At 37.1% G+C, this 24,207-nt stretch overlaps 1 protein-coding gene across 1 annotated transcript in view; it reads left to right on the top strand.

The window, feature by feature from the left end:
• The window catches only part of rfx7a (regulatory factor X7a), a 32,609-nt gene extending 9,933 nt beyond the window's left edge, over positions 1-22,676 (top strand). The window contains exons 2-9 of the mRNA XM_051115237.1: positions 1,129-1,162; positions 11,061-11,146; positions 11,319-11,441; positions 11,792-11,908; positions 14,072-14,156; positions 14,352-14,559; positions 14,713-15,014; positions 16,898-22,676. Of these exons, the coding sequence (XP_050971194.1) occupies positions 1,129-1,162; positions 11,061-11,146; positions 11,319-11,441; positions 11,792-11,908; positions 14,072-14,156; positions 14,352-14,559; positions 14,713-15,014; positions 16,898-20,320 (4,378 nt within the window). The 3' untranslated portion in view covers positions 20,321-22,676. The remainder of the gene's footprint in view (positions 1-1,128; positions 1,163-11,060; positions 11,147-11,318; positions 11,442-11,791; positions 11,909-14,071; positions 14,157-14,351; positions 14,560-14,712; positions 15,015-16,897) is intronic.
• Positions 22,677-24,207: the final 1,531 nt, after the last annotated feature.

Here is a 24,207-nt window from a genome sequence, read left to right as displayed (position 1 = left end):
AAGTCCCAATCAGGTGTCAGCTTGAAACAGCCTGATAATAACTTGTTGTTGCTACAGGAAGTGACTTTAAAGGGAAATCCTGTTTTTACTGCCTGCCTTGACAACAGTGCTGTGATCCTTTACCGGCTTCAAGACTACCTGGATACTGTTTAATGAGAGTTACCTGGCCTGAGGGCACATGGGAGCGAACGGAGACTCACCTAGTAACAGTTCATTAGTTCCCTGAGCTCTTACTTGCTCATAGGCACAGTCTTGACTTTCTAAGAACATACATGCTACTTGGCTTTGGCCTCTGGCATAAGCCTGAAAGGTTTTATATGGGATTAAGAAGTCAGAATGTTGGAACAACACACTGCCTGATTGGATAGCCTATAATTAAAAGCCATACTATGTGGTATAGCTTTGGTGATTGGCAAATCAGGGCTTGACAGTAAGTATGGTCTGATGGCTCAGGGCTAGTGCAAGAGAGATTTGGGCCGCTGTGTTGCCACTGCTTTTTACATTCATTGGTTGTGCACATATGTTTTTATGTCTTGCCAAGCATTTTATCCTGTGATGTGTTAATTGAATACCAAAATTGTCTGGGTTGCCTGTCTGTAAGTTTCTCATCACCTTATTGCATGTTACAAATATTGCTAATTACCTAGTAATTAATGACAGAATTTTCATTTTTGTGTGAACTATCACTTTAATTCAGATGTGACTTGTGACCGTACCCAGGATGTACAGTGTTCTTCGAAGGTTCAAATGACTACAGACATCACATGAAAAGTGTCTGTACATTACCCTGCATGCTAGTTTGATCCTCTCTACTGTTCTGTACCTGTATATAGATTCCATACTGGTTCATTCCGGTCCCTCAAACATCCTGATGGTCAACACATTCTGATTGGCAGGAATATTTATAGACCCCCCCCGTGTGATGGAACATTAATGCAAGATCCTTTTTTTTGTGCATGAGCACATGTGTTCCTGAGGATATATTGGTCTGAGCCGGACAGGGCCGTCGGGTTAGAGGATGGAAAGATGTTTTGAATGCCACTGATTTATTAATACAGCCAGCTTTATGAATGTTTCTCAAGTTACTCTTGTCATGCTGATTCTTTCTCTTTTCTTTTTTTCTTGCAGCAAAACTGTACAATCAAAGGTGGATTGCATTTTGGTAAGTATTTGATATGGAAAAGTATTATGAGAAATGTTGATTCACTGGAAATACATAAGAGTAAATCTAGTACTTGGCATTTCTTTTCACGTAAACATCATTTATAAGTTAAAAAATAAAAGAATGTGAGATTTATCTAATAATATTATGGTTAAAATCATATCATGTATTATATATAAATAAAAAATAAAATAAAAATAAAAAAACAGTCATTTTTTGAAATTGAGATTTATAGATCATATGAAAGTTGAATAAATAAGCATTGATGTATGGTTTGTTAGAATAGGATAATATTTGGCCGCGATACAACTATTTCAAAATCTGGAATCTGAGGGTGCAAAAAATCAAAATACTGAGAAAATCGCCTTTAAAGTTGTCCAAATGAAGTCCGTAGCAATGCATATTACTAATCAAAAATTGCGTTTTGATATATTTAAGGTAGAAAATTTACAAAAGTCTTCATGGAACATGATCTTTACTTAACTTCCTAATGATTTTTGGCATAAAAAAAAAATTAATCATTTTGTTCCATACAGTGTATTTTTGGCTACAAATATACCCATGCTACTTATACATGTTTTGTGTTCCAGCGTCACAAATGCGCTGTAAACCATAGGAAACTGTAATACAGTGGCATGCGATAGTTTGGGAACCCCTTGCAGAATCTGTGAAAATTTGAATAATTTTAACAAAATAAGAGAGATCATGTTATGATCATGACTCCCAAAACCAAAATATGAACTTTTCATAATCCATAATAGGGGCACTTTAAAACAACAAAACTAACAAAAAAGCTTCAAACATTCGCTGATGCTCCAGAAGGAACCACGGTGTATTAAGGGGGTGAACAGGGGTGAAAACTTTTTGAATTTGAAGATCAAGGTAAATTGTACTTAATTTGTCTTCTGGGAAACATGCAAGTATCTTCTATTGCTTCAGAAGGGCAGTACTAAGTGGAAAAAAAATGATATTTTAACAAAATAGGAAAAATGTACACATCTTCATCCTGTTCAAAAGTTTTCACCCCCGACTCTTAATGCATCATGTTTGTTTCTGGAGCATCAGTGAGCATTTGAACCTTCTTTAATAGTTAAAGAGTCCCTCTGTTGTCCTCAGTGTGAAAAGATGGATCTCAAAATCATACAGTTACAGCTGGAAAGGGTTCAAATATACAAAACATGCTTAATTGCTTAATATGAATATATTTGATTCAAGACTTGGTGAATTGAATAATAACACTGGACAGTTATAAGTATACTTGTTATTGTTTGTTGATAAAGTAGATTGTTACATAAATTACATGTAATGTGTTAAACGCAAACCCAAAGTGAAGGCAGTCCCTCACTCCTCTGGAAAAAAACGGTTCTCTTTGGTACTTGGGTAATTATGGTAATGGTATTGTTTTAAGTTGCAGCAGGACTGGTCGGTGAGTGATAGGACAAGAAATGTTTGTGAGTCAAATCTGTCGAATGCTGGAATCATATACTGCTTCTGCGATCAAATATCACAATACTAAAACGCTAGAATCAAATTCCAAAAATGTCCCCTAAATCCAAATGGTCTACGAAAGACCAGTGACTGCTATGTTTTTTTTTTTTTTTTTTTTTTTTTTTTTTGTTTTGGGCTGAATTTGGTTTGACTTTTCTACGGTTGGTGTTTATCATTCAGGAAGGGTTTGGCTAGTTCAGCACTGACGTAGCTAGAGTTCAGTCTTAAAGTGCAGTTATTCTGTTGTGGTCGAAAAGGTGACAAATATGAAGATTATAACAAAATCGAGCCACCGCCTATTACGAGGAAGCTAAGCCAAAGTATAAAGAAAACTGAGACGCACACAAAGGTTGCAAGGCTGAGTCCAAAACAGAAGCAGTGTTCATGTGTCATCTTATTAGTCTTTCTGGCCATGTTCAAGCTCACATACATCCTCACACCTTTGGTACTTTTATAACAGTAGACTTTGAAAAGGAAATGCCATTGTTCACTGCATGTGACATACCATGCATTGTTTGTAGTGGGGAGATCAAGTGCGGTAGCATCTCATTTTACCACCTAGCTTACCACATTAATGAATTAGAGGCCTATGAAATCCGTTTTATTTTTTCCCAAATTAGTTTTTTTCCGTTTTAATTTTTCTGGATTATCCCCCCCCATTAAAGGTTTAATGGTTAAATTAATTTAAAATAATAAACATTAATCAAAAAGCATGTATAATTAATTGAAATTATGAAACTCACACAATTCAACAGCAATTCATTAAAAGTTTAATAAAAATTACTTTTTTAAGGCCCTATGAAATCTGTTTTATTCTGTGTTTTCCATTCAAATATTGTCCTATCCTAACAACCATACATCATGTGTTTTCCATTCATGTTCTGGATTCCATTTTAATGGTTTCATTAAGTTTTATTAATCAAAAGAACATCTAATATATTGGTTTTATATAAATGAAATTAATTATTTAAATTTTTTGCAAAAATACTGTTGTGTATTTACATTTTTCTGGTAAATAAATTCTGGTAAATAGTTTTTTTTTTTCTGGTAAAAATTCTTCAAAAAATAATGTTTTAATAATACATTTACTAGTAGTACCATCATTACATTAAGTAATATTTTTATTTCTGTTTTTTTTCTGTCATTTTCTTGAAGTTTCTGTTTGTAAATGATATAATGATAATTTTTCTCTAAAAAATATAACAAAAACAAAACAAACGAATGAAGTGACTCTCAGAGCAATTCTAGAGATTGTTTTGCTTCACGCACACTTCAGTATAAAACCGTGCATCTGTGTCATTCATTCACACATACACACAGAGAACATGCAGGATTCATATATAAATAGTCTTTTTTTGCCTTAATATTCACATACACTAGTCCATATCATGTTTTTATTTAACTGTTCTGACCTACTTTTGATTTAATCATCCAAAATGTAATAAATTCCATTACATTTGCATTATACAATAATGGCTGCTGAAAATTCATTTTTGCCATCATGGGAATGAGTTACATTTTAGAAAATATATTAAAGTAGAATACAGTTATTTTAAAATGCAATAATATTTCACAATATTTTACTGCATTTTGATCAAGTAAATCCAGCCTTGGTGTGCAAAAGAAACTTCTTTTTGTACTTTAATGTAACATCATTTTCAGTTTGTGCACGAAAGTTCCCATCAGGTGAAGTAGGGCTGCAGCCATTAAATGTTTTGTGTGAGGAGATGTATGAGGGGAAGAGAGAGTGACGGCGGTTTGTTAATGGCCCCTCAAGGTAAAATGTAACACAAAATCCTCTCCAGATATTAGCCAGTGTGCCCTGTGTCCGCTGCTCACCTCCTCTGTCCTCTTCCAACCCCTCCTCCTCTAGCCTACCTCTGTTGACCTCTGCAGGATGTTGCCAGCTCTCGCCGAGTCTTGCATCAGCCTTCTCGCATGAAACTTTCATTCCATAGTAGTATCCCACAAAGCTTTGCTTTTTAACACTTATTACCTCACGTTTACATCTTGCTAACCATGTCACTCAAAGAAAAAAAAATGTAATACTTAAAAATGTTCAACATTCTATCATAATATTTCAGTTTTTCTGGCAATATTTGGCAGCCCTGTAAAAGAGAAATTCAAAGAAAATAATGCCTGGTATAATTACGTGAACATTTAACTATAGTACGGTTGAATACATTTTTTGTGTAAGATTTGTTTGTAACAAACAAGATTACAGTTTCACTGGTTGATGTTTAAACAGGATAGTTCACCCTAGAATGAAGGTTTCAAATGGTTTAGTCCAAACTGCTATGATTTTGTCTGTCTTTTAAGGAACACAACAAAATATTTTGAGACATTTTTCAAAATATCTTTTTTTGTGTTCCACTTTAGACAACAAAGTGAATTAGTTCACTTCCAGAATAAAAATTTCATTTATTCACCCCCTATGTCATCCAAGATGTTCATGTCTTTCTTTCTTCAGTCAAAAAAGAAATTAAGGTTTTTGAGGAAAACATTCCAGGATTTTTCTCCGTATAGTGGACTTCAATGGGGATCAATGGGTTGAAGGTCAAAATTGCAGTTTCATTGCAGCTTCAAAGGGCTCTACGTGATCCCAGCCAAGGAATACGGGTCTTATCTAGCCAAATGGAAAAAAAAAAACATTTATGGACTTTTTAATTTAAAAATGGTTGTCTTGCACTAGCTTGACTTCACGCATTACGTAGTCACGTTGGAAAGGTCACACGTGACATAGTCGGAAATACCGACCCAGTGTTTGCAAAGTGAATGTGCAGAGAAAGTCAAATGCCCTTTACATAAAAAAAGGTAAAACAACAATGTAGGACAATTTTGAAGTTGGAGGAGAAAATGAACCGGAGTATACAGACGAAGAACTGTGTGTGACTTTTCAAACATTAATGCGTGAAGATGCCGATGAGCATTGCAGAGCTAGTGCAAGATGAGCATTTGTGGTTAAAGTATATACTTTTTTTTTTTTTTTTAGAAAATGACCGTTTCGCTAGGTAAGACCCTTATTACTCGGCTGAGAGTGTGTAGAGCTCTTTGAAGTTGCACTGAAACTGCTATTTGGACCTTTAACCTGTTGGCCACCACTGAAGTCAACTATATAGAGAAATCCTGGAATTTTTTCCTCAAAAATTCCCATTTCTTTTCGACTGAAGAAAGAAAGACATAAACATCTTGGATGACATGGTGTTGAGTAAATTGCCAGGAAATTTTTATTCTGGAAGTGAACTAATCTTTTAATGATGCTGAATCATTTTTTGGTTAAACTTAATGGTTTAACTTAATGTAAAATGCTGTAGATACAATACAATAATTCAGTTCATTATATTAATTCACTGGTTATTCAGAGTTTGAGGCCCTGACTGTTACTGAATCATCACTTTATGCCAGTATTGAATTGTTCCAGCATCTGGCCTGGAAAAAATTGTGCGTGAAAGATTCTGTAGGCTTGTCAGTAAGAACTTGGTCCAGTACATCTGAATAATGCATGAGTTATTCAAGCCCGTCTAGAAGGCTCAGTAGTGCTGAGTAAGGGGCCTGTGCCCTACCCAAGAGACATTACACCTGCATGAATGCGCTGAGTGATGATGAGCTACAGGTTCTTCCTAACTTTTGTCATGACCTGATAGCCAGTGTCTTCTCCATTTCAGTGTTGAGACTAATGAATGAATGACAGGTTGAAAACATGTCTGAAAAAGTATATCATTCTGTCATCCCAGAGCTCTTATTTTAGTCTCTACAGACATCTCATGTCCTTAAATATGTACACTACTAGTCAAAAGATTTGTAATATTTTTTTAAAAAGTCTCTTCTGCCCACCAAGCCTGCATTTATTTGGTCCAAAGTACAGCAAAACAGTAAAATTCTGAAATATTTTTACTATTTAAAATAACTATTTTCTATTTGAATTTATTTTAAAATGTAATTTATTCCTGTGATTTCAAAGCTGAATTTTAGCATCATTACTCCAGTCACATGATCCTTCAGAACTCATTTAATATTCTGATTTGCTGCTCAAAAAACATTTATTATTATGTTGAAAACAGCGGAGTAAAAATTTTTTTCAGGTTTCTTTGACGAATAGAAAGTTCAGAACAGCATTTATATGAAATAGAAATCTTTTGTAACATTATAAATGTCTTTATCATCACTTTTGATCAATTTAAAGCATCCTTGCTAAATAAAAGTATTCATTTCTATAATTTCTTTCCCAAAAATATGTGTGTATAATATTACAAAAGCTTTTTATTATAGATAAATGGTGATCTTTGGATCTTTGTAATGTAAATGTACATGTAATGAATTGTTTTAAATATTGATAATAATAATAATAAATGTTTCTTTAACAGCAAATCAGCATATTAGAATGATTTCTGAAGGATCATGTGAAACTAAAGACTGGAGTAATGATGCTTAAAATTTAGCTTTGATCACAGGAACAAATTAGACTTTAAAATATATTCAAATAGAAAACAGTTATTTTAAATAGTAAAAATGTAAAAAAAATGTACTGTATAAATGCAGGCTTGGGGAGCAAAAGAGACTTCTTAAAACAAACAAACAAACAAAAAAAAACATTAAAAATCTTGTATTGTCCAAGTGTCTTTCACTTTGGCTTGTATAGTATTGTTTAAATGTTTGGGGTGCATTAAATTGATAAAACGTGACAAGAAAGACATTTAATGTTACAAAAGATTTCTATTTCCAATAGACTCTGTGCTGTTTTTCAAAGAATTCTGAATCATGATGTATCACAGTTTCAAAGAAATGTTAAGAAGCACAGCCATTTTCAAAATTTTGAATGGTAGCGTATGTGGTAATGTTTTTGTTGTCCACATGCATATGTTTGTCCACCCTTAAAAGTCACGCCGAGTCCTCTCTTAAATATGGCGGTTCACTTGGCTCCGAGACGTCTGCATTCTCGTGCCATTTTTACTTACCTTTCTTACCCCTCTCCAAAGTTACCGCTAACGGCGCTCAGTGGTTGATAACTTTAGCTGTTTGCTAGCCATCTTTCCCTCAGCAACGAAGAGACGAATAGAAAAGACAGAAAGAGACACAACTATTCTTAGAATCCCGCAGAAAGGGGAGGGCGGGAGAATCAGCAGAGTGATGATGCCATCACCGATGAAGAGATGTTTAGGTGACAGGTGCATTTCCCGACAGTTTTTACCCTTCCGTAAACTCTGTGTTGCTATTGTTTATTTTGACGTGGCCTTTACCCCGAGGAGGTAATTTGGACTTACTGTTGATGTAGTTGTGTTGTGGGACTTTTTTGAAGATCCCCCTACTTCCATTACTCCCACAGGTAGACACCATGAAAACAAAGGCTTGTTTATGCTGGCTTAGCTGACTGCTCTGATCGCTGAGGGATTAGGTATTCTTCAGGATTATTTTTACCTTGGATGACTTCCTGTTTAGGGTTATGCCGTACAATCCTATTGAAGTCTGTTTATTTTAATTTGCTCTGCACGTCTCAGGCCAGCTTGCATGTGGTTTCAAGATGGTTGCCAGGTGAAGAAAACATGTTAAAAATCACTTTAATAATTCGATCCAATTTATATTGACAGTGCTTTAGAAAAAGGAAATGTTTGGGGGTTCAAGCGTATGTTTGCGAGTGAGAAAGAGCGGGTGAGTGAAGATGGGGAGCATTGCCTAGAGGGAGAGACTCGTGTCTGCTGCTCTCTACTCAGGCAGAATTTAAATCAGCTCTGCCCCACCCAAACATCTTACATATTCTCTTTGAAGAGCTGTTCACTGCTCTTGCACTACACTAACACTTAACAACAGCTGTAAGAGATAAAAATTCCTGAAGATCAGAATAAGACCTTTATTTCATGTGTACATCTGTTTGTTTGAGTGTGTTGTAGAAAAGGAATGATTAGCATTTGTTTGCTACTTTTTAATATTGTTGGATAGCCAGTGGATCATTTTGACTGGATGGGTCATGTGACACTGACCCTGATGTCTTTCAAACATCTGTTATTCCAAAAAATCACAAATCAGTGATTTTTCCCTGATGAAAACACCAGCATATGCTGGTAGGTATGTTTTTAGGTATGGCAACCATCTTGAAACATACCTACCAGCATATGCTGTTTTTTTTCACCAGGGTTTTTAATATTTTTTTTCACCTTTGCGCTGCACTTTCATTCTGTGCTAGACAGTAATGTAGTCATTTGATTTGATTTATCATGTCCATGTTGACACATACTGTTTTTTAGAATGAAAATAAAAAACAGTTTTATTCTGGAAGGAATGGGTTAAATTGATCAAAAGTGACATTAAAGAGCTATTCATCAAAGAATCTTTTGAAAATGTATCATGGTTTCCACAGTAATATTAAGCAGCATATATATATATATATATTAAGCAACTAATAATAACAAGAAATGTTTTTGAGCACTAAATCAGCATATTAGAATGATTTTTTTTAAAGGTTCATGTGACACTGAAGACTGGAGTAATGGCTGCTGAAAATTCAGCTTTGCCATCACATTAATAAATGTTAAAAATAAACATTAAATAAACATTTTAAAATACATTAAAATAGAAAACAGCTATTTTAAATTGTAATAATATTTCACAATGTTACTGTTTTCTGTATTTTTTTATCACATAAGTGCAATCTGGGTAAGCATAGAGGACTTCTTTCAAAAGCATGAAAAAATTGTAGACCCCAAACCTTTAAACAGTAATGCATATTGTAATATTTATTTATTTTTCTGATCAAACTTGTACCCTGATACATTTTTTTCATAAATGTTATTTATGAGTAGTAGGGGTGTGCGATATTGACAAAAAATATTATCTCTAAATTTTCTAGGATTTTATCGACACTGATAATTAGACGATATTTTCCTAAGTGTGTTGTTGTGCTGATATCTTAAGGACTACCATGGCAAAAAAAATTATATTCTTCATATTCTGTGTGGTGGTCAGTTCACACTGATAGAAATGAATCTTTTCCAGTAAGTTTAACTTGACTTTTTTACCTTTTATGGGCTTTTTAACCTTTAAAAAGCAATTTTTTCTAAAAGTGTGCACTATCTTTTGAGTCAAATTCTTACTTTTAATCAGTGAATTAGAAGAATAAACCATTTGGGCTGTTACTAAGCAAATGAAATCAGTATAAACAAAATTCGTCTGTGCAATGCAGGGGAAACACAGAAGCTGCATCTCCATCTGAAGTGGCATTTATATGTATTTACACACTGTTTAATGTAGGTCATGAATGCATTTAACTTGCAGTTACAAATGCATAAACAATGTTTTGATATATTAAACATAAAATTTTGTATACAGATATTTGAAATTATTTAAAAAATAAAAAGATATTTTAAATGTGAAATTGAAACAGTAGGTGTCAGCAAGTCATTGTTAATGGGGGAGTCATTGAGATTGAACAGAATCATTTAAACGGTTGATTCATTCAGGAACGAAACACCGTCATGTTGCTTAGAGATACAAAACAGTACTGTGGCTGTGTTTGGAATGATTTTTGTTGGCGCAATAAAGCAAAAGCAGGCAATATGGTGTCTACAACATAAGTCACTTAATTAACTTGTAAAAAAAAAATTAAAAATGAAAAACTTCTTGTCTATTGAGCTGCTGTAAAAAATCAATATCACATTTGTAATCATGGTAATTTTTGGAGAAAAAAACTGCACTCTTTATGTGAAATTCAGTAACTATATGAAGTGGGATAAGTCTATACATTTTCTGCCCCCATGTCTTGAATTTGTGATTTCTAAATGTATTTTAATAGACTGAATCATGTAGAGACTAGTCTAGACTTCACTAAATCGCTAAAACAACAATTACAATATTATCGGCGACGATATATATCGCACACCCCTAATGAGTAGATACATCAAATTGTGAATTTGTTAGTTTTGCTTCAGAACTTTTTCGCTATAGTCAAAAGTTTGTTTTCAATGTGACCGCTGACAAGGAAGTAAAATGCTGTCATATCACTATACTTTCATGATTCATCTAATTTTCTTGAGGCCGTTTCACACTGGGTGCGATGTGAAAACACGAGGCGAATCATCGATGAACGGTGCTTTCACACAGAGTATGAAATGATCAGTCGCCTTTTGCTAATTCACGCCTGCACACAAATCTAATTGGATGGCCTGTTTCGTCACGGACCGACGGGGGGCAAAATCGACCCACAGGATGGAAAAAAAATCCTTGCATAGGGATCTATTGTTTTGATTCAAAAGCACCATCGTGGTGAACATTCGCAAAGAATTTTTGCATTCAGTGTGAAAAGGCCTTTAGACTTCCGTACTTGAAAGTAATGATTAGACGTTTCATACTCTTGAAACATGCATGACATTAATAAATTCTTAATATTGAGCACATCCTCTGTGTTTCTGTTGCTTTACAGCAAGATGTGGAGAAGCTTACAGACATTGAAAAACTCTACCTCTATCTCAAACTGCCTTCTGGACCCAGCAGTGGCACTGAGAAAAAGTGAGTGATTCAGGCAAAATCAAAGGCAAATTGACAGCCCTTCAGTAATGCTTTTATCATCTTTGTCATGTTGCATTTTGCTAATGTTAGGTGAAACACAGCAGCAAAGCAGTATCTGTGGCTACCAACTGTACATAAATTCATATTGTGTTGTTAAATGCTTTCCTCTCAGTGAGCAGAGCTCCATGTCATCAAGTCGTACCCAGCAGTTGCACGCATTTAGCTGGATTCGTAACCACCTAGAGGAGCATCCCGAAACATCGCTGCCTAAACAAGAAGTCTATGACGAGTACAAGTAAGTCAGGAATCTTGTGCCATCTTACTTTCTCCCAAAAGTTCACCAAAAAATGAAAATTCTGTCATTAATTACTCACCCTCATGTCGTTCCAAACCTGTAAGACTTTTCATCTTCAAATCTGTCAGAAAGCTCTCAGATTTCATCAAAAATATCTGATTTTGTGTTCCAAAGATGAACGAAGGTCTTACGGGTTTGGAACGAAATGGGGGTGAATTTTCATTTTTGGGTGAACTATCCCTTTAAATCTCAATCATCTCAAGGTGTTTTACAGAGCTTGAGATGCTTTGTGGTCTCTGTGCAAATTGTAATCGATTTTTTTTTTTTTTTTACGTGTGTCTGCTTCACAGGAGTTACTGTGATAGCCTGGGGTATCACGCTCTCAGCGCTGCGGACTTTGGAAAGATCATGAAGAACGTCTTTCCCAATATGAAGGCACGTCGACTTGGCATGCGAGGCAAATCCAAATATCCTTCAGTGGAACTTTTTGTAACAATCCCATCCCCCCCTCTTCCCAGCCCCCCAAAGCAGACACACACATATACACGTTCCTGTCCCTGAACTCTGTGTACTAAAACATCTGTTGCTGTAATTCATGTAGCCGCTAAATATAGAACAGAAATTGAATCAAATAAAACTTCCTTGAGTCCTTGAACAGAGTTTTGCTGTATAGCAAACCCATTTACTATTGGCTGCCAAAATACTTGATCTTAAAAAGGCATTCAGCAAATTTCTGTACAGCCTTACAGCAGAGATCATTTCTCTATTGCGCTGCGTTAAGGTAGTACAGGCTGTAGTCTTATTACCTTAGGTAACTTAATTTGAAATGAAAAAATAGAAAAAAAATAAACTACTTTTTTTTTTTTTCTAGATTTTACCTTGAGGTTTTTAATAGGTGATATGGAAATAAATTAATAAAATCAAATTTTACGGTTTTGGTCAAAAATACCATAAGAGTAAGCAGCATAACAACAACATATCTTTAGCTATTACATCAAATTGCAGAAATTATTACGTTGTGTATCTGTGGTCCTGGTTATTTTGGTATTAAGCGCGGCAGGGTTAAAAGTACATTTGTGAGTGTGAATTATATGTTTAATTTCAGAGTGGTGTGTCACTGAAATAAACCATGCTTGTTGTTAATGGTTGCCACTGCAACGGAAATCCTATCCGCACCAACTCTAATGCCCAAGAAAGCAACGCCATTAATCCAGCACAGGATCTCTAGTATTATCTTATGCAAGAGAAGTGATTGATTTTTCCGTTTAGCACTGCAGTTGTCATATCTGTCTGATTTGTGAACGTCATGTTTGATGAAATTCTATATGCAGTGTACGTCTAGGAACAAAAACTGACAAATATATCCGCTTCCAGTCTGAGCTGTGTGAAATGCTTAGTGAAGGAATGAGGTTAAAGGTACAGGAGGAGTTCATGAGCTGGAAACCCACTGTAGATCTACATACTGTCCCTTCTCATACACAAGAGAGTAGGTTAAAGGAGAACTCCACTGTCTTTCTTTCTTCAGTCGTAAAGAAATTGTTTTTTGAGGGAAAACATTTCAGCATTTTTCTCTATATGATGGACTTCTATGGTGCCCCAAATTTAAACTTCCAAAATGCAGTTTAAATGCGGTTTCAAACGATCCCAAATCTGGTTGTAAACGATCCCAGCCGAGGAAGAAGGGTCTTATCTAGCGAAACGGTTATTTTCATTAAAAACTTTTTAATCTTTTAAAAACTTTTTACTTTTTAATCTCAAACGCTGGCCTTTTCTTGCTCTGCCTGAACTCTGTGTATTCCGGTTCAAGACAGTTAGGGTATGTCGAAAAATCCAAACGTACTTGGTCCCTCAACTTACAAAAAATTATTCCAAAATCATCCTACATCGCTGCAGTAGTATCGACCCAGTCTTTTCAAAGTGAACATGCAAAGAAGATCAAACACCCTTAACAAAAAAGGTTAAAACAGTGATATAGGACGATTTTGAAGTTGAGAGAGAAAATGAGATGGGAGTTTTTTGACATACCCTAACTGTCATGAACCGGAAAAAACAGAGTTCAGGCAAAGTGAGACAAGACGAGTGTTTGACATATTAAAAAGTATATAAATTGTATTATTTTTATGAAAATAACCAATCATTTCACTAGATGAGACCCTTCTATCTAGGCTGGGATTGTGTAAAGCCACATTTAAACAGCATTTTGGAAGTTCAAACTCAGGGCACCATAGAAGTCCACTATATGGAGAAAAATGCTGAAATGTTTTCCTCAAAAAACATAATTTCTTCATGACTCAAGAAAGAAAGACATGAACATTGGATGACAAGGGGGTGAGTACATTATCTGTAAATTTTTGTTCTGAAAGAGGACTTCTCCTTTAACAGTAAATTACTGTCCCACATGTCCTATGGCATTGGCTTGGCCTTAGTTGTGCTTTTTACATATTGACATTGATTAAACAAACTTAACATATTAAGTATTAACAAAACAAACAAACTTAAACTTTAGTATTACCAAATATTATGTTGTTTGCTTCATGCCAAAGTGATCTAATACTTTTTTTTGATATGTGGACATCCACATACCTTTTATTTGTGTGATGGACAGATGTGTTTCCTTGACTTCTGTGAACGTATTGCTATAGTGGACTTAGGAAGAAGGCATTTGTACACATGCCATCTCTTCCCAACCTAGATCTTCACAAATCAGGTGATGGGGTGAGTTACTACTCTTCTTTTTCATTCAATTCCATTCATCACGTATCGTACTTTATGTATTTATTTATTACCTCTGTTTAGCTGCAATTATATCCCACTCATTTTAGATATCATTCAAATATCCAAAAATGGCATTTGTCAAAGTCTAGAAAATTGTTTAACTTTGATTAAAATTGATTAACTTTTCATTGTCAGTGTGAAGTGTTTGAAGCTACTGGTCAACTGTCCAGTGCAGAAGATGAGGTGCGCATGGCCGCATGTGGGTTGGTGTGCGAGTGGGCGCAGAAAGTGTTGAGTCGGCAATTTGACAGCGTTGAGGATCTGGCTCGATTTCTTTTGAACAGCCACTATATTGGAACTAAGTCTGTGGCTGCTCTTACTGTGATGACCGGTTCCCCCTCAGGTACAGTAAACTTGTACAACCCCAGGAGTTGACTCCACGTACCTAAACTTGCAGATGTCTCCACCTTGTGGTTAACAACCATAAGACAATGCCAATTTTTTTTTTTTACTGCATCATCCTGCTATAATCAGTTCTCTATTGGTTTTTCCACAGGAGCGAAGATGTCCATTCAGTCATCTGCATTTGCTCCTACAATCGATGCACACTCATTCCAACCTCAGGTTAAAACCCTGGTCTCACCCTCCATAGATGCCAAACAGCAGCTACAAAGGAAGATCCAGAAGAAGCAGCAAGAACAGAAACTGCATTCTCCACTTCCTGGTGAAGCTCAGGCCAGGAGGGCAGATGGGGGCATGACACCTGGGGCAGGGACGGGCATACCCTGTGGAAGTCCTGCTCTTCTCTCGCCACAACCTATCGGGATTGTGGTTGCAGCTGTTTCCAGCCCTATTACGGTAAACTATGATTAATACACAAAAGTAAAACAATAATACAAATGACACCTTTCAATTTAATGTTTAATGTGCCCATATTATGCCATTTTTGAGGTTTCTAAAATGTGACCCTGAACCACAAAACCAGTCATAAGGGTAATTTTTTTTAAATTGAGATTTATACAACATCTGAAAGCTGAATAAATAAGTTTTCCATTGATGTGTTTGTTAGGATAGGACAATATTTGGCTGAGATACAACTATTTGAAATCTGGAGTCTGAGGGTGCAAAAAAATCTTAACTACTAAAAAATGCCTTTAAAGTTGTCCAAATGAAGTTCTTAGCAATGCATATTACTAATCAAAAAGTTTTAATATATTTACGGTAGTAAATTTACAAAATATCTTCATGAAGCATGATCTTTACTTTAATGTCCTAGTGATTTTTGGCATAAAAGAAAAATGTATAATTTTGACCTTTTTTCTTTGTTTTTTGGCTGTTGCTACAAATATACCCATGCGACTTATGACTGGTTTTGTGGTCCAGGGTCACATATTGTTTTGGAAGTCTCCTACATTAGGTTTACATGCTTGCAAGGTCAAAAAATGCTTTCGTTTTCTCAAGTTTTTTGCATTTAATACCACTTCATTTTTCAACAATTCTCAAATGATTCCACGCACAGCATGACAAGCGATACACCCATTACAATAGTTCATATTTTGAATCTACAATAGACAATATCAGTTATTAATCAAACTTAAAGTTTGTCAATCAGTGGAGTCAGCTGGTCCAAAAAAACCTGAGCCGTCTTTTATAAGCACGCATTAGTGAATCCCACATTGAACTTCCTGAGATTAGAGAAGCAGTCATCATTAAAATGGTGGTTCAAGTTGTTCGTGGCCAGCCAACGTGGAACATAAGTGGGCATAGGGCTGGGCGATATGGCAAAAAATTTAATTCTTTTTTTTTTTTTTTTTTCTTTCCTTCCCTCAGAATGTTTGACCGATTCTCTATTTTTTTTTTTTTAAACTAGGCAACTTGAAAATGTAACTACAACATGATTCATATTAACTAGAAATGTTCTTTAAAAACAATGAACATCAGCTTTCAGCCTGTCACCATGATACCAACATGAAATATCAGACATGTAGTAGTAGTTCTTCACAGGTTTTTCATTCGATTACACTGCTTTTCCATTGTTTTTTTTCTATGTAAACATGGACACGTTGGACTGTTGCACTCCCATCTCTTGCAGTGTCTCATGCATGAGATGGCATTCTAAAAATGCGGCGCTCAAGTTAAAAGAAGTTCATTCCCATCTTCTAGCATGTTTTTCCTATTCCACTGCCCAGTGTCACATCTTTGTCAACACAAAAGCGTATTCTGTGTGAATGGCGTCTAGCGATATGAGTGTGTCACACGTGAGTGGTTGATCACATGCGCCGTCATGCGTTTGGATTGTGCTTTTCTCTTTACTGTTATCATTGGCGTATTGTCAAACTGTCTAATTCTAACGTTTGATAATATTTCTATTCAAAATCATGATTTCTTGATTTAAAAAAAATAAAATCATGGCAAAACATTAAATTCAAAGTAATTGATAAATCGAACATTATGCACATGTGTTACCCCATGACTTGTAGACATCACAGAAGTGGGATTCGAATTATTAACTACTCGTTCAGGCTGTTCAGAGTTGATTCTTTCTTTTGGGAGACAGTCATTTTATTTATTGTGCACTTTTGGCTTTACAACTTCGCAGATCGTTTACGTTCATATACAGCTACGTTACACGCTGCATGAAAAGCAATATTTGAAATGGCATAGTAGGGACACTTTAATCTTTATTAGCACCTGTTCTTTGGCTAATATTTCTCATTCCTCCTTTTTTGTATTTCCTGCAGGTTCAGAGAAGCAGGCAATTGATGTCTCCTAGTCCTGTTCCCATGACAGCTGCAGACAGCAAAGTTCTTCCTGTAAACTTTCAAGTGGTTACCCAGTCAGTGCAGCCTGTGAAGCAGAGCCCCAAGACACCTCTTAACATCTCGGCTAGTCCGATAAGCGACCGGTCAGCTCGTCACCGGTATGCCCAAATCCTGCCCAAACCATCTGCCTCGAGTGGCATAACCCTGCGCTCACCAACCCTGCTTATCACAAACAGCCCCATCAAGACGGTAATGTCAACTCCGCACGTCAGTTCGGTCAATGTAGTCAAGATGACGACAATATCTCTGGGCTGTAACGGCAGTGGGACCGGCACACCAGCCGATACCCCTGCCAGCAACAAAGTCAGACCTGCATCTGCTGGAGTTGGTAGCCTCAACGACGATCCACAGCCAGTAACACGTGTTCGAAGTGGGTCTATAGCTGCAATGCCATCATTGGCAAGGTCAGCGCGCTCAACAACCACAACGCCTGTAGTTGACACTAAAACAAATACTGAAGCCATAATTGGAAGTGGTCAAGAGCAGGGTGGTATGAGTAGACTGGCAACCACTCCGGACGCCATTGGTGGTGTACAACGGTCAGGAATGCTCAAACCCAGAGCGGCCAGCGTACCCACTCCTCTTGACAAGGACTCTCTGGGATTGGACATTCTAACAGGGACCAAATGCAATGAGAGGGCACTCCTTAGTGTCAAAACTCTGGCTGCTGGCAGCAATAATGCGTCCAACACTAATGAAAGCACTTTGTACCAGAATACAAATAGCACTCAGTCAAACAGTGGTAATGCAGTTGTGGCATCACCCAAAGATGCAGTGTTGGCATCCAAGAGCCCTCACAAAAGACCTGGCTTATGCACTGATTTGAGTCCAACACCTGTTAAAAAAGCCCACATTGCTGTGCTACCAGCCAGTGGATCCGAAGGACTAAAGTTGAATATAATGGCGAAGCAAATTCCGAGATCAAGTACTCCAATAAGGCCAGAAAGTGCACCTCTCGCAGCCGTAGCCAAAGCTACCGCAGGTCCGGTCAGGAACACTGGCTTCCAGACAGTTCGCAGGCCACAAAGCATCTCCCAAGGAAGATGGGAAGGAGCTTCATCAATAACGGATTATAGAATTCCCATCACCTCTACAGCAAGTCAGGATACTTCAGTAGGGAATACCATGTTTCAGACTGTTTGCAGGCCTCGCAGCATCTCCCAGGGGAGATGGGAAGGATCTTCAACGAGTATTGAAAGTAGAGCCGTGGTCACCCGTACTGTTAGTGCTCCAGGTCAAGCTTTGCTACAACAAGTAACTAAAAACCCACAGGATTTGCTTATAGGCCAGTCCAACTCTTCTGCAGTATGTGAACTGAAGAGTGTATTTTGGGATGGTGAGCTCCAAGATGGCACTCAGCATCAAGATGTTTATGGCCCGCAAATGGTGTCTGAGCCAAAGCAAATGATGGAGCCCCTTCCTGCAATTGCTCAAGCCTCGCCTTCCAACCAGCAGGTTCAAATGAGTGACTACGGAACCCAGGCCAACCTTGGCTACTTTCCCTTTAATGACGATGACATGACCCAAGATAGCATTGTTGAGGAACTTGTGCAAATGGAAGAGCAGATGAAAATTAACAACAGCATGCAAAATTTCAGCAACTGTGTGGATAATTCACTGCAAGGCCAGCAACAAAGCATACAGACTACCATGATGTCTACCCTTCAGAGCAACACCTTGTACTACAGCTCTGCGCATAGCAGCACCCCAATACAAACACCCACTCCAACACCTACTCCCACTTCAGAGATGATAGGAAGTGGCCAGGGTTTGATGCACGAAAGCCCCTGTTCGCGCTTAGCCCCTACCACTCCGGTCGACAGCGCTCTTGGAAGTAGTCGTCAGACTCCTATTGGCACGCCACACTCCAATTGCAGCAGTAGTGTCCCACCAAGCCCTGTGGAATGCAGGAACCCTTTTGCCTTCACTCCTATTAACTCTAGCATCACTGGATACCACGATGGAAGTACCGTCTCTTCAAGCCCCGTCAAGCCCATGCAAAGACCAATGGCTACACATCCAGATAAGACTAAACTGGAATGGATGAACAGTGGGTACAATAACAGTGGTGGGAACTCCAACAATGGAATTAGCATTCTGCCAAGCTACCAAGACCTAGTAGATGACCACTTTCGAAAGCCTCACGCCTTCGCCATCCCAGCCCAGACCTGTCAGTCACAAACCAGGCATCACGACACTCATATCAGCCGCTTGACACCCATTTCGCCCGTCCAGCAGCAAGTTGCAAGCATGGCTAGCCTCAACAAGAAAGAGGGCTTTGCTGTCCCAGCACCCCTTGACAACAAGACCAGCATTTCGTCCTCAGGGTCTGGAACGTTTCGATGCCGCAGCGTTAGCCCGGCGGTCAGGCAGCGCAACTTGAGCGGGACCCAAGCACCCAATGTTCCCCACTCTGTGGTCTCTCCTTTCAACTCACCAGTAACACCTGAAGTGCTAAACATCTTCTCTAACAGTGACCCTGACGCAAGCGTCAGCAGCATGGCGCAGAGGAGTCAGTCAGTTCCGGTCACTGTGATGATGCAGTCGGAGGTTCTACCCATGCAAGCAGGCCAGCCGATTAATACCAAAAACATCACCAATGTCCTCATCAACAAAATGGATGGCGATGGAGACGACGCTGTACGTGGCCTCGGAATCAACAACATGCCGTCCAACTACACTGCCCGCATGAATCTCACCCAGATTCTGGAGACCACCGCAGTGCCCAGCTTCCCTGGTAGTGCCAGCCACCAAGCTCTGATCTCGCCTTGTTCGTCAGCCTTTGAGTCCCAGAAGCCTGGTTACCTCATGAAGAACGCCAGGGAGGAGCCAATGAGCTTTTCTGTAGACGAAAGCCAAGCACAATCAGCCTCAGGGGAGCACCAGCCGCCACAACAACAGCAGCAGCAGCACTTAGGTAGACGGCAGCTCCTCGGGCAGGAACAGCAGAGCCAGGCCATGCTGTTGCAAAACCTCCAGCAACATCAGCACCAGCAACCCTTGGATTTAGACCGAACTGTCAAAGATCTTTTACGAGAGGAAAGCTTGAATGCTGGCTCGCATCTTGTGGGTCAAGGATCAGAGCTTAGCTCTGGGAGTGCAGAGTTTCCCAGTGATATGCGGCTAACTTCTGAGCTCACTGGTAGCATAAATGACTTAAATACATTGGACACCAACCTTCTTTTTGACCCTGGTCAACAGCAAGGACAGTATGAAGACTCCACACTGGAAGAACTGAAGAACGACCCACTTTTTCAACAGATATGCAGCGAGACTGTGAATTCTGCTGGCTTTGACTGGTTGGAGAGCAAAGACCAGGCAACAGTGGAAATGTTGGGTTAATTTGTGCTTTTGTGTTGTTTTGGTATTTGGATAGGTTTCTGTGTATGTATGTATTCATCTCGTTGTGCAGCACCTGGACGTCATGACACAGGTCCGTATTGAACTGCCAGGCTGAACAGAAATTAGATTGCCAGTTCTTTGTCCCAATGGTTAGTGAAACACAGACTAACCTGGAAGTACTATCACATTTTTCCTCCTCTTTCCCACCAGTTTTGCAAAGAAAACACGCAAGAGCTTTACTTAAGAAGTCACCAGAGACATTTTTATGCCTCTACACTGTTTTGTGCATTCAGTTACGCAACTTTTATATAATCCTTTGAACATTTTGCAGTCAAAGGGCATTGTATGAAGATTGGAAAATAACTTCTTTTTAACCCTTTATCTTAAAGAAAAATATTTGTATTTGAGGTTACACCAGCTATGTAAGGTACTGCACCTCATCTAATTAGCTTTTTCACTCTATAAACAAAATCGGTGCTTCCATGTGCAGGAAACCATAATAAGTGACAACTTTGAACATGCAACATCTATATTGTTTTTCAATAAACAAAGAATAAGGGAAGATCACATTAGAAATGTTAAGAAAAAGTTGAAATACAGCAGTTTATACCTGTTTAGAAAGTAATAACTTATTGCACACAAATGTGCAACCATGTTAGAATTTGTAACGTGAGCCAGTAAGTAATTTATATTTGCAGCTTTATTCTTATTGTCAACCACTATGTCAGTTGGGAAGTATGCATCTACTTGCACTAAATTGCTTGTTATGTTAAATAACGGCTGAATAATGCTCAAAATGAATACATGAGGGCACTTTTGGTATTTAAATTTGCATATGCTAAGTTTTAACTAAATTTAAATCTATGAAAGATCAATATTGACCCAAGGGTCAATCTCAGGTCTGCATCCCAATTTCTAGATTTGAAGATATCAATCAGATTTTATCCAACAGAACAGGGTTTAATTTAAACCCAGTCAATAATAATGGCACTGGTTATTGCACTAGCTGGCACCTTTATATTGCATTTGCGATTTGAATATGGTTGAGAAAAGGTCACGTTTTAAATGGAAGAATTAGAAGGAAAAATCGGTTACTGGTGAAACCAAAATGCCAAAGTGGTTTATAGCTGTGGGAAGAAAAAAAATATTCTGGGATTGTTGTCAAAATATCCCAAATGTTGTTTTATTGTTAACTATGCATTTAGGAGGCCAGGAAATAGATGTTTAGCCACTGACTTTTCTGTATAAATTTTCCCCTAGTTAATGCTTGTCATCTGGCAGTTTGCATAAATGAGATTCATTGAACTGTATATATTCTCTCATGCACATGCCTTGTTTTGGCATTTTCAGTGACTGTTTTCTACTTGAGCACTTCATTCAGGAACTTCTTTGTAACATGCACTATTAAAGCCTTTACCCCTTAATCAAAGTATCGCACCAGCTGTAAAAACATCAGGAAACTGAAAATACCCAGATCACATTACTAATAAATGAGCTCAGTGCTAATATCATCAGATAGCTCCCCCCACCCCCACTCGCTTTGAAAGCTAGAATGAAGATGTTTAATTCAAAGGGCCATTACTGTACCATGTTGTACTGAAGTACTTGATTAGTAGTCTGCTTTCAGAATATCAGAGCATAAGATACACTGAGTGTGGTAGTTATTCCATCTTAGCCTTACTTCCATACCAAAGACAAGTTTTGTAATTACTAAGAAAAACGTAGAAGGAATTCTACAATTTAGTATCACCGTTTTCAAATTGAATTCTTACCCCAGCTTTTAAGATGCATGTTTTAAAATGCATTTATGAAAATGTCACCCAGGTTTAAATGGGGCCAAGATTGTGGGGTTGAAAAGGGAATTAGTTTCATGCAAAATTTTGTCATTTGCGTACGACCACTATAGCACTTGAATTTTATTTACGTGACATCTCAGATCTCATGCTTCTGGTATTTGTAGCAGGACGATTCTTAGGGGATGAAAAAAGTCCACTATGGAATTTCTGTTTGTTGTGATGCTCTGTAAATATGCTCCATTTATAAAAGATAAAAATTACACTGTATTACCAGTTTGATTAACATTCATTTTTACAATATGAACATGATGATAGTGATCCAACGGTCTTTGACAAAGTTTTTGTTTTGTTACAATTAATAGTTTACATAACTAGACATCTCTTGTATAGATATAGCTTGTTGTGAGTTTTAATTTTGAAGCGTTTTTCTCATTTATTTATTGTTTGGCTTCCAGTTCTTTTTTTTATTTTTTATTTTTCTGCAGAAGAGTGTGCTTTTGTGTGAGAATATAGCATGGTTTTAAAATCTGTTGTTTTTTTGCATATCTTTTTTTTTTTTTTGATGGACAGGGATTTAGCAGTTAACACTGGAAATGTAACAACTGAAAACTCACAAAGTTCTTCTGGTTCTTTTTATTGCACTAATTTCACTGATGAACTTTGGCTTTGAGAATTTCAGTGCAATACATGAAGCCCCAGTATACTGTTTTAAAGAACTACTGTTTGGGGGGAAAATATTAAAGTGAAAAAGTTGCAGATTGTGTTCTTATGTTCATGAGCCGTTTAAAAAATTTACTTACATGTAAAGGAGTGAAAGCAATTGAAATGTTCAGTTAAAATATTTAAATAATCCACTGTTCAAAATCGTTATTATGCATTTGATCACTGTACATAAATGTCACAATATTCTTTACAGTCATGTATTTCTGTCCAACAGAAGGAAATTCACTTGTGACTTGTTTTTCTTTTCTTTTTGTTTGTCTTCAACATGTACTATTTTCTTTCTCTTAAAAGTATGTATGTGATTTTTTTTTTTTTTTTTTTTTTTGTTTTTTTGTTTGTTTTGTTTTGAACAAGCACTACTATTTCTACTTTAATGAAGAGGCAGGCCAGAAACATGACTGTATTATTCTCTGACTTGGTAGAATTGCCTGTTCCCCTTGTCTTTCTTTCCTACCTTTGCTATTCCCTCATGTTGTTATTGTTTATGTACAGACTCTTTATGGTAGTTTGATAAATTTGTTATGACATTTCAGCAAGATTTTCTTCATTCTTTTGTATTGAAAGTGCTTACTGATGTTAAGATTTTTTAAGTGGTTTTAAAAACCAATAAACATTTTGTAAAGTATCGCAAATATATTGTTCTGTCTGTTTTAGACAGTTTGGAAAGCCAGATTAGCTTGTGTAAAAAGAGTACGTCAAATCTCTTTTTAAAGATTATTTTAAATGGTTTAAATGCCGAAACTTAGCCCTGGATGTAAATCAGAAATTAATTTCAAGTCCTGTCAGCTCTATTTGTAAACTAACTAAAAGTCAAGTATTTTGAGCATTGAGAAACAGCTCAACCAGATCCCCATCAGTTTAACCAGGTTGACCTTTGCCTTGTGTAACCAACCTTTTGAAACTGATATAATGGGGATTTATTACAATTATCTACAGATATGTACACTGCCAGTCAAAAGTTTGTGAACAGTACGATTTTGATTGTTTTTTTTTAAAAAAATTCTTCTGCTCAACAAGCCTGCATTTATTTGACCCAAAATACAGCAAAAGCAGTAATACTGTGAACTATTTTTAGTATTTAAAAATATCTGCTTTCTATTTGAATGTATTTTAAAATGTAATTTATTCCTGTGATCAAATCTAAATTTTCAGCATCATTACTTCAGTCTTTAGTGTCACATGATCCTTCAGAAATCATTCAAATATGCTGATTTACTGTTCAAGAAAGAAGTCCCCTCAACTATAAATCAAAAAGTTCTACTCAGCTGTTTTCAACATAATTATTATAATTATAATAAATGTTTTTGAGCAGCAAATCAGAATGTTAGAATGATTTCTAAAGGATCATGTGACTGGAGTAATGATGCT

The sequence above is a fragment of the Labeo rohita genome, chromosome 7, assembly GCF_022985175.1.
Source record: "Labeo rohita strain BAU-BD-2019 chromosome 7, IGBB_LRoh.1.0, whole genome shotgun sequence".
In the NCBI taxonomy this organism is placed as follows: domain Eukaryota; kingdom Metazoa; phylum Chordata; class Actinopteri; order Cypriniformes; family Cyprinidae; genus Labeo; species Labeo rohita.
This window is presented reverse-complemented; position numbering and strand designations above follow the sequence as displayed.